General features: G+C 36.0%; 1 protein-coding gene across 1 annotated transcript in view; it reads right to left on the reverse strand.

The window, feature by feature from the left end:
• The window catches only part of LOC139959749 (uncharacterized), a 150,099-nt gene that overhangs the window by 120,781 nt on the left and 17,265 nt on the right, over positions 1 to 12,053 (reverse strand). Inside the window, exons 4-8 of the mRNA XM_071957583.1 lie at positions 6,917 to 7,030; positions 4,216 to 4,332; positions 1,954 to 2,067; positions 1,038 to 1,151; positions 407 to 520 (exon numbers count right to left, since the gene is read on the reverse strand). Of these exons, the coding sequence (XP_071813684.1) occupies positions 407 to 520; positions 1,038 to 1,151; positions 1,954 to 2,067; positions 4,216 to 4,332; positions 6,917 to 7,030 (573 nt within the window). The remainder of the gene's footprint in view (positions 1 to 406; positions 521 to 1,037; positions 1,152 to 1,953; positions 2,068 to 4,215; positions 4,333 to 6,916; positions 7,031 to 12,053) is intronic.

Here is a 12,053-nt window from a genome sequence, read left to right on the forward strand (position 1 = left end):
AATTAATAAATTAAATCATTTTTATATCCTTTAAATTTTTCAAATTTTCCTGTACCCATTGAAAGTTATTGAAATACTCATAACCATTACAACCCAAGTAATATATATCTATGCATACAACATTATCGATTCAGACATTGGTAACATCAATTGCAAATTTTGCAGGCTGACAGAATAACATAGCCACATTACATCTTGAGTCTTCACATAATGGGGGGGGGGGGGAGGGTGACAGGAGTATTACACTGAAAACTGAAGAAAAGTACCAAAATAATGTGCTTTGAACAAAATTGTACAGATTATAGGGGGAAACCAATATGACATCCAGTTATGAGAAAAAAAGGTGTTCAAGTCGAAGGTAAAAACAAGAGCAAAAAGGTGAATAAATTACTAAGAGATTACTTACTGATTTCACATCTATCCCCAGTAAACCCAGACTGACACACACAAGTAAACCTGCCCACCTCGTCAACACAAACACCATTGTTCAGACAGGGATTGCTACCACACTCCGGTATGTCTATGAAAATAAGAGAGGAAGAAAAAAACAAAAAGAAACAAACATTACAATCAAACAAAGAACCCTGGATACTTTATCAATTGCATAACTTTGACTCCTGTGCTAAATACCAGAGTCTGAGACAAGTCATTTTTATCCATTTTCAAAGTTTGTAAATATGAATATGCATAGAAACAAGCAAAATGAACTATCACAGCCAAAAACAAGGCAAGCCAGCAAGAGATCATATTTCATTTTCATTTCCAAGATTCTAAGATGAATATATGCATAGTTTCCAGCACAATCACCAATTACAGCCATGGGTCCTTTTTAAATATGTAAACATATAATGAAATTTTAGTCATGACAAATTAGTTAACTTGAACTACTGTCAGCTAGATGGCACTGCTTAGCTCGTATACAAAAGATCTATTGAGATGTGCAATAAATTTGATCAAGATCATCAAATTTTCTAAAAGTCAACCAAACATTGCTCCACCCTCCCCCCCCCCCCTGAACCTGAGAACGATCACCTTACCGTCCTGACAAATGCCACCGGAAAATCCTTCTAAACAACGACAGGTGAAGGACTCTACTCCATCGATGCAAGTCCCTCCATTTTGGCAGGGAATCTGGGCACAGTCGTCAATATCTAAAATGAAAAAAAATTGATTGATTGATTTATTGATAAATTAACAAGTTTCTTCATTACTGGCATGGAAATGCGATCAGATACTCTAAACACAAACTAAAACCAAGCCAACCAACAGTGTGCATTCCATTTAAAATATGGAACCTTAGACAAGAGAGCATTGATGTGGGTGACTCAGAGAATGAAACAAAAATTTTCACTGTAAACGATTGCTGAAGAAAATCTGTTTTGACTGTAAAACGTACGAGGAACATTAACTCCGAAGGGAAAACAAGTCTCAGGAGTCAGGCAAAATGTTTTGATCATTTGACAAGCCAGGCAACTGTTAAATTGATGAAACTTCTATAGCAGAGTGAATGTTAGAACCATTTGAGTAAAGTAGATGCAGATATTGCCCAGAGAACTTTTGCACACAAATATTTTCAAAAATACATGCAAAAAAACTGTAATAAATGAAAACCTGGGATACTGGTACAGTAAAATATATATGTCAACATTTTCGTATAGAAAAGTGTATCATGTTAATGTTATATAGTAAATAAGTGTGTTTCAATGTGTTTGCATCATTATGTGCATGTTGGTATCAGCATGTTGAACCGAACGGTAAAGTGTATTTTTATTAGAGATGATGGCGCTGTTGTTAATATGTTATCCTAACATGTTGGTGTTAAAGACAAACAAAGTCATGAGAGATATTATTTCATCCTACATTTTTGTATGGAATATCATTCACTTTTTGTAATCACTTCTGGTGATTTTGCTGGTGCAGCTTGAATCTGTTACGATAAAGTTTTATTCTCACTTATTTCACATGTTGGTCCAGTGAAGCCTGATGGACATATGCAACGGAAAAAACCAACTTGATCAACACAGGTCCCGTTATTCAAGCAAGGAAGTGGAGCACAATCATCTATCTCTGTTGAGAGGAAAGAAATATAAATAAATACTGAAGTCACAAACAAATGTTTAAACTACAGGAGCACTTATTAGGTAGGGATGGGGTATTTATGTCCATTCATTAGATTTGTCAATTTTAGAGTGCTTAACAGTCTGAATGTCAGAAAGATTTCCACTTTATATTTAAAGAATTCTTGAAATTTCAAACTCAATGAAAGCATGCCAATGGTGAGTAATAACAGAAGTCACTGTTGATCCAAAACTCATCCGCAAACATATCACTTTTGTTGATCCACAAACCAATTAAACAGTTGATCGACGAACCTATCATATTGTTGATCCTCAAGGGTATGACACTGTTATTCAACAACCCAATCAAGTTGTTGACCAAGAAACGTATCACACAGTTGATCAACAAACCTATCAATCTTTTGATCAACAAACCTATCAATCTGTTGATTAACAAACCTAGCACAATCTTGATCAACGAAGCTACCACACTGTTGATCCACAAATCTGTCACATTATTGACCAACAAACTTACCACACTTTTTGTTTAACAAACTTATCACACTGTTGATCAAGGCACCAATCACAATGTCAGCAAACTTTAACGCTAACAGCAGCGTATTCGGACGAGAAGGGGCAGAGGGAGTCTGGTAAGAAAGGGGACGGCTCACCACCAAGGGGAAATTTGACTATTTGTCTGTAGGTTTAAAAACTTTGATTTTTTAAACTTGTATTTACTGAATTTCTTTGATTTTCTCACTCAACTGAACTGATTACATATGATATCCCTTAAATATTTGGTTAAAGTAGTCAAAATATTTACAGAAACAGTATTTATTCTACAGTTACAAGGTTAGCTTAAATATACTTTGGAAACTGGAGCTTTAAATACTGTTTTATTGTCATGAGAAAATGCTGGCATGAGTTTGGATATACTGTACGCTTTTCAATGCATAAGTGAGTCACAAATACAACACCTTCTGTGTCCATATCAAACAGAAGAGCAATGGCTTTAACTATATAAACTCTGGAAAACTTGTTTGCTGTGACATTGACAACAAACCTTGCCTGAGCTTTATTCAAACAGAGATTACAGAGTGGTTTTTCTCAATATGATCATTCATGCATAAAATAATAGATTATGGTCTTTAGAAGCAAGCTATGCTGTGAGTCTATTGCAGTGTAACATCTTGTATAGTTTATAGAAGCAAATCTCCTGCTACTACTCATAGAGTTTTGACTAAAGAAAATATGGCAACTACAGTTGTTGTCACAGTTCAGGAATCTAAGTGGCTAGTGTTCATGGGAGTCATAATTTACCAGGAAGGAAAACAGGGAGGAATTTGATCAGATGTGAAAATAAAATAACTTTCACAACTTTTTGAGATGATTGACAGTGCAAGGAAACAAATAACATTATGTAGAACACCATTGCTTTGTTACAGAATAGATCATATTTTTCCTTTCTCTTTGAGGTTAGGTAGATGGGAAAGTGCATAACTTGATTGTAGACTGGTAACAGAGGAAAACAATTAATTAGCTAGTTCTTTTCCAACTGTTGAACTGTTGTCATCTCCGTTCTGTTCCGTTCATAAGTCTTCCTCATTTTATTTTTTTGATTTGCCTCCTCTCTTTTCCCGTCATCTGATGTAATCTTTCTGCTGCATAAAACAATTTTTGGTGATCAGAACTAAATCTCTCAAGAAGCACAGAGGGTAAGTAACAGATGCTTCATGGTTAATATCCAGAGTCTATACACTTGTTGTAAGAAAGTATTCCAGTTATCATCTTACAGGAGGAAAATAGAAGGCGCTAGGACCTGGGATGTTTTTATGAGAGAGTAACAAAATGTCGCAGCCAGTAGACTGCCGGCAGAGAGGAGGGAGAGTGCACTAGCCATGGTACTGCTGCTAGAAGCACAGCTTGTATTATATTACACGTACGATGTCAAAGGTTACCACTGAGAAAAGAGATTTTTGTTTCTCCATTTATTGATCTCAATATCTATTTAAAGAGAATTATATTGAAATTAATGACTCTCTTACAGTCTTAAGCTGTTGTAAGAGAGTGGAGATCTGCACATGAAGAACTTAAGGAGCATAACTGAAAAACAAATTCTTGAAAGAGGATGAAACTTGAAGGACTAGTAAAATGTTACCGAAATCACAGTTTTGTCCAGTATAACCAGTGAAACACTGACAGCTGTATGTGTTTGGGACTGGACTGGATCGACAGAAGCCATTTGCACATGGCGTGGTAGCACATTCATCGACATCTGAAAAGATAAATATCGTTGACTCTTTTGTTTAGCCTTCCATTAAGATATTTAGCATTTACACATGATAAACACATGATATGAAAACAGCATTGCAGTATATTTACTATTTGATGATAAACAACACAGTTCAAAAGTCTCAAAATTGTTAGAAAGTTCTACATGGTAAATTATTTCCTGCAACCTGTGGACAAATAAATCTATCAAATCAGTATTTCAGGGATGCTAAACCAACGTTTAACTAACAGTGCTATTTTGGAGGCCTGTACAGACACTTTCTAGTAATGAATACCACATGTATAACAATTCTACATATTTCCATTGATAGTTAACACCTTGTGGTGAAACATACCTCCAGACTAATACCCATTCAGGCTTTTTCTTATCTTGGTTCATTTGTTTTCATCACCCACAAATGACATCATATGTGGGCGTGATGTCATAGTCAAGCTTTTCAAAAGGCCCTCATCAATTCAGGATGTGGGCATTTACCTTTCTTTTGTACTACAGTTATGGTAGAAATCAACATCACATAATTCAAATTTACATTTGACAGTACTGACAGAAACCCCCTAGGAAATGTTAACTGTATGCAAGGTGTAATGGTATTACTCACAGTTGTGTTTAATATGTCAATATAAATTTACAGAGTTGATGTGACTTTTCAACAGGGGGGGGGGGATGGCGGGCAAGGTTCATAATATAAATTAATGAAAAAAGAGGCATGTTGATTTAAAGGAAGTAGGTTTCAAATAATGATTTAATCACACAATGTTTCTAAGTAATGTTTCTTTTACACAACTATTACCAAAACACCATATGACAAAATACTCTACCTTTGTTAGTTAAGTTGCAATCAAAACACTGACAGTGTTTACTTGTGCTCTGTAAAACATCCACCTGTCAAAAACTGTTTTTGTTGAAACTATTCATATTCCACATAATTTATTTGATGAAAGATATGAGATCTCTTAACAGGCTGGATGCATAACTTAAGTCTGTTGAATTCTATTTAGAGCAGCATTTTGCAAGCAGTTCCACATTCCAAGACTTTCAATGAGGACAGAGCCATGACACAAGAGAACCCCACCCCTCAAAATGAATATTCATATTCCATACATCTATTAAAGCCATTGCTTGGACTATGGACATGCTGTTGCTGTAAATTTAGCATGATTTTGTTGACGTGTAAGTAGTTAATGGGTATTTAAGGTTAAAATAAAGGGGAAATTTGCAGTGATTTTTGCTGAAACAATTTCATGATTTTTTAAATTATTGGAAAATGAATATGAAAGGAATCAAATTTAATAAATGCCAAAACTTACAACCTCGGTTTAGTAACATCTTTGTCCTCAAACTGTCAAAATTGTCAATTGTCAACCTAACGAGATATAGTTGTTTAGTATTTTAGTTGAATATCCTAATATTTATCAAAGGTAGTGACATTTATATCAGGATTGAACATATCATAAACTAAGGCATTTATATTTGGCTAATTATGGCTAAGTACTAAAAGAGTTTTACTGGTTGTACCACTGGTAACCTGAAATTCCTTTAACGAAGCTGTAGAAACAGCTCATGGTTGGTTATTCTACATAATAAATTGACTGAGCCTCTAATATATCACCTGTTCCAAATGTACATTACTGATGTCCATCAGAGGTGCCCTTTAGAAACTACAATAGCTTTGGTCGTAAATGAAATATATATTCAGCTTGCAGAGTATCCTTCCTCCCACCTCTTGAAAAACAGCCCAGTGGCTATGTTCTATAACCTGACATGTTCCAGCACCATAAACGAGACATTATGGGAAACTCAATATGCGGAGTTTCTTTTAAGTTTGTCAAACAATTGTCATCATTCATCAATACTTTTGACATTCTTTCGGAACAAATATTTGAAATGACAAGAAATGACCCCAGAGATGCATGTTAAGATAATTTATGCTGATGACTGTTAATGGATAAACAACACTTCATCTATTACGATAAGAGACTTCATTGTTTTATGTTTTTACTGTCTTTGCTAATATTTTGATCTGTTGTTTGGAACTGTGGCAAAGATTAATGGCAGTAGTCATAGTGATAAACATCATGACAATTAAGTGGTAGTTTCAATAAAAATCACAAAAGAATGTTCCCAAATCCACCCCCACTATCTTCCCCCATTCATTTTTGTCCTTTATGGGAACTTGTTTTAAATAATTAGTAAAAGTACATATATGTTTAATATTTTATTCTTCATATTGCATGTCATGAATAGGAAACTGTGTGTTTAAGCAATGAATCCTTTGAGAATGAGGTGGAATGACCAAATATCTAAGTATATAATATCCAAAATCAGTAGAAATGAAATGAAGACAAAAACCAAATCCATCAGGCTTAGTTTCATCAATTAGGATATCTCAATTTTAAGAAATGCTTGGGTAAAAGTCTGACAAAAAGAAAAAATGGCAAAAAGCTGAAACCAGCTGTAACAGTTACTTTGTAGTGAAAGACATTTCACTCCCAATAAATTCTTCATACATCAGTGCAACTGATGAAATTAATATGAATTTTGTGTCCCACTTAATATAAACACCTACCGAGTTCACATGATGTCCCTTCCCATCCAGGTACACATAAACATGTCCTCTGTCTAATCCCATCAACACAAGTAGCTCCATTAAGACAAGGATTCAAAAGACAGTCATCTCCATCTAAAAATAAAAAAAATGAGAGGTGATTGGAGGAGTCTCAATATGAGAGATGAGAGAAGACCATGGGAGGGGCCCCCTCTCATCTCTTCACTCATCTCTTTGGAGAGGGTAGGGGAAGGGAAGAGAGACACTCTTCTACCACCATCAAGTAAATAATGATTGTGAGTGTTGGTATAGTCATTTCTATTTTTTTCAACATTTGAAACGTTTTCCATAATTAAAGTCAGTTCATAGTTTCTCGGTTTCTCCGATGTGTGCATGCACCTTGCATAAGTTGTGAAGCATTTTAAAGTTGCTAAATTGTTTCAGGCTGCTTAATTTAATACTTAACAAATTTATCAATTGTATCACATGCAAAGACTACATCAGTCAATTTTTAATGTCAATTTGTTGGAGCATATTTCTCACATTTTAAGCAGCTGTTTCAAGCTTACATATATGCAGATAAGGTTTGTTTCCAAAACACAAACTTTAAAGAAATTAAGTCTTGAATTATAAATTTGAATACTGATGTAAGATGGAGACATGCTGTTGTCATACTTTGTTGAAGTCTGGTCAAAACTGCTCAAAATGGGAACAGCAATCAAGAAAGCTAACATAGCTGCTAAAAATACTGGGAATAAGTTACCCTGTATTGCATCGTAAATGCTATGCAAAATGGGCACATTAACTGCTACACAAGTGCAGCAAAGGTGTATAGCAGGTTTCTAACGCATCATCTATATAGTATTTTATAAGAGACAAAGTTCACAGCCTTCAAACCTGCTACACAAAATTTGAAAGCTCAATTATTCCCGAAAATGAGAGGAAGAGATTTCCCTCTGAACCGATGCATCAGGCATGCATGATTATGTGACAATCGATACATCATGCAGCCAAAGTAGTGAATTGATAACAATTCTGTTTGTGCCCTACCGATGAATATCAGCCAACTATGTTATTATGTACAGTGTGACACATTCCTGGTCTGCATGTCAATCCTCATGTCTGTATTATAAGCAAACAAGGCAATTTCTCCAAATTGGATAAACATTGATGATGAAATCGAACCAATTAAGTGAAATAGTTTGACAGATCATACTGGCGACCTTTGATGTCATTATTAGAAGCAATATTTTTCTCTAATATTATTATTATTCTCCCAATATTTTCCACAATAATAGCAACAGGAGCAAGAATTACTGAAAATAAACATAAATGATCTTTGAATGCATACACTGCAAAAAAAAAATCATTGCAATAAAAAAATTATAATTGTAGTGCGAACGAAATTTTAGCAATTGGGTTCCCAAATGCTGCTGATTTTCTGTTGAAACAGGAAATGAACTTGCAATCCTGTGTTAAATAGCGGTAACCTGATTTTACACCTGACTAACCAGCAAACCACAAACAAGCCAAAACTTTGCTTGAACAAATAAGGTTTGCTTACAGAAGTCTCTCTTCATTCACCATAATCACAATAAGACCTATCAATCTATGGCACTTCCTCTTCTTCTCAAGGAAATTTCTTACAATTCTATGTAGCATTTCTAAAGTCCCTAACTAATATGACATGGCAAATTCTACTGAAAGGGTGTGAAGACTAGCGCACAAAGAAATGTCTCATGTCGGTAATCTGACCTTGTTTCGAATGAGGTGTAACAGAAGTGTAAGACACAACCCTCGATCCCACAAAATACACACACAGCTTGCTACCTTCAGTAATTAGAACACTAGTGTACAGTCAATACATACAGATACGGTCAATACCCACAACACAGTGTACATAGTGTAGTGAAGTGAAATTTTGTTGTGTGCACCCTTTTAGTATTTGCATGTCTTACGTAATAGTTCGTAATAGTCAGTTTTTGGCGTTAGTTGTTTCCACGTGTTTCTTCAGTTCTGGATACGGTGTTGTATGGCGAGCATCGTCCCTGCAGAGCTCCGGGGCATCGCCTCGTTATCCCTTTCATATTTTGGTCATATTTACATAATCTTGGGTCGTCAATAGCCCAGATTTACCTGTATCTTTTACTACCTGGAGTCAGGAAGGAGATGTCACCCTTCTCAGAGGCAGGATGCCTCAGGGTTTTGGATGGTTTGACTTCTGGCTCGAAGTCGCTGGTTACCAAGATGGCGGACCTACTATAGTATATAGCGAGCTGGTTGAGAGATGGAGTTTCTTGATGTCCGCGAGCGTGGAGAATTCTTGTTATTCGCGAGCGAGCTGACCCCAGTATAGTAAGAGTTTAAGTCATACATATTGTTATTATTTAAAGTGCCGTACGTACCCTTATTATTATTTAAATTGAATCGTAGTTGTAATTGTTGCCCCTCTGGCTAGGTTGTACTTCACTGTACAAAGTACGTATGTTAGGTTGTGTATTTGGACCTTGGTCCTATGGGTTTATAGGGTGCGTTGTGTACACTGTGTAGATCAGTGGTTGTGTATCGTTAAGCACATGGGTGCTAGTTGTATTGAGATTTAGTATACTGTAGAGTGACAGTAACGGTTAGGTTGAGTTTATATACAGAGAGTTTATATACAGTCACGTGAAGTATACAGAAAGTAATTGAAAGTTTATTTAGTGTATTGTACTGTATTGACAGTTGAGTTGTATTGAGTAAGATTATTTTATTGTACCTGTATTTCAGTATTATACTGCTCGCAGTGTAAAGAGCGTATACTGTATTTGTATTTTGTATCTTGAACATATTGTTACTGTTGATCACTACAGAGTTGTCTCAAGAGCTTGTCCTTCTAATCTTAGCCTTTATGGATAGCTATGGAGTGCCAAGTCTCTTGAGAGTTTGTGGGTTCAGGAGGTGTAAATTCCTGCTGTCTAGGAACAGTACGGTGAAAAGGCCTATAATGAGTTGCAGCGGCATTAGTTGCCCTAGGCTGGCCATTACGAAGGTGCCAAAAGTCCTCGCCTGTTGACAAACGTTTTATATTATTTATGCAGTCTATTTCATAATGTTCATTTTACATTTTTCCTTATACACTTTATGCATTGTTGTTCAGTATTGTACGAGTGCTATGTCGTATTGCAGGGTAATATTATTGAGTCTTTAATTGTAATTGTATTCATGTCGTATGAATATTTCGTAGTTTCGAGTATAGGTTTTTTCCCCGAGTAAGAATAGTTTTAATAAGAGTTTATTAAGAGAGTAAAGAGACCCTTGAGCCATTTATTATATCGAGCCATTTTATACTGTCATGTGTCATGACTTATTCTTCATTTGTATATTTTCATATTTCATAGAGTTTGTAATAAAAAGTCAGTCGTTGTTTCAACGCAAGAACACTCTTGCATCCTCATTTATAACTTATGAGTTCGAAGCGTAGAACCCTAAATTCGGTAATTTCCCCCGCCATCCGCGGTTCGCTTCAATGGTGTCAGAAGTGGGATGACGGCTTGACTTTTTGTTGCATTCTCATTCATTTTGTTTATTCTTGTTTGTAGTTGTGTCTGTACTGCGGGTACAGCGGGGAACCGTTCAGGTTTTTCACATATTGTATTTCACTGTTTACAAAATTTCTTGTATTTTGTTTTCATTAATGACAGTGAGGTCATATGTCATTAATTGCGGGGAACTTGTAGTGAAGTGAAATTTTGTTGTGTGCACCCTTTTAGTATTTGCATGTCTTACGTAATAGTTCGTAATAGTCAGTTTTTGGCGTTAGTTGTTTCCACGTGTTTCTTCAGTTCTGGATACGGTGTTGTATGGCGAGCATCGTCCCTGCAGAGCTCCGGGGCATCGCCTCGTTATCCCTTTCATATTTTGGTCATATTTACATAATCTTGGGTCGTCAATAGCCCAGATTTACCTGTATCTTTTACTACCTGGAGTCAGGAAGGAGATGTCACCCTTCTCAGAGGCAGGATGCCTCAGGGTTTTGGATGGTTTGACTTCTGGCTCGAAGTCGCTGGTTACCAAGATGGCGGACCTACTATAGTATATAGCGAGCTGGTGAGAGATGGAGTTTCTTGATGTCCGCGAGCGTGGAGAATTCTTGTTATTCGCGAGCGAGCTGACCCCAGTATAGTAAGAGTTTAAGTCATACATATTGTTATTATTTAAAGTGCCGTACGTACCCTTATTATTATTTAAATTGAATCGTAGTTGTAATTGTTGCCCCTCTGGCTAGGTTGTACTTCACTGTACAAAGTACGTATGTTAGGTTGTGTATTTGGACCTTGGTCCTATGGGTTTATAGGGTGCGTTGTGTACACTGTGTAGATCAGTGGTTGTGTATCGTTAAGCACATGGGTGCTAGTTGTATTGAGATTTAGTATACTGTAGAGTGACAGTAACGGTTAGGTTGAGTTTATATACAGAGAGTTTATATACAGTCACGTGAAGTATACAGAAAGTAATTGAAAGTTTATTTAGTGTATTGTACTGTATTGACAGTTGAGTTGTATTGAGTAAGATTATTTTATTGTACCTGTATTTCAGTATTATACTGCTCGCAGTGTAAAGAGCGTATACTGTATTTGTATTTTGTATCTTGAACATATTGTTACTGTTGATCACTACAGAGTTGTCTCAAGAGCTTGTCCTTCTAATCTTAGCCTTTATGGATAGCTATGGAGTGCCAAGTCTCTTGAGAGTTTGTGGGTTCAGGAGGTGTAAATTCCTGCTGTCTAGGAACAGTACGGTGAAAAGGCCTATAATGAGTTGCAGCGGCATTAGTTGCCCTAGGCTGGCCATTACGAAGGTGCCAAAAGTCCTCGCCTGTTGACAAACGTTTTATATTATTTATGCAGTCTATTTCATAATGTTCATTTTACATTTTTCCTTATACACTTTATGCATTGTTGTTCAGTATTGTACGAGTGCTATGTCGTATTGCAGGGTAATATTATTGAGTCTTTAATTGTAATTGTATTCATGTCGTATGAATATTTCGTAGTTTCGAGTATAGGTTTTTTCCCCGAGTAAGAATAGTTTTAATAAGAGTTTATTAAGAGAGTAAAGAGACCCTTGAGCCATTTATTATATCGAGCCATTTTATACTGTCATGTGTCATGACTTA

This window comes from Apostichopus japonicus, chromosome 19, assembly GCF_037975245.1.
Source record: "Apostichopus japonicus isolate 1M-3 chromosome 19, ASM3797524v1, whole genome shotgun sequence".
NCBI lineage: Eukaryota > Metazoa > Echinodermata > Holothuroidea > Aspidochirotida > Stichopodidae > Apostichopus > Apostichopus japonicus.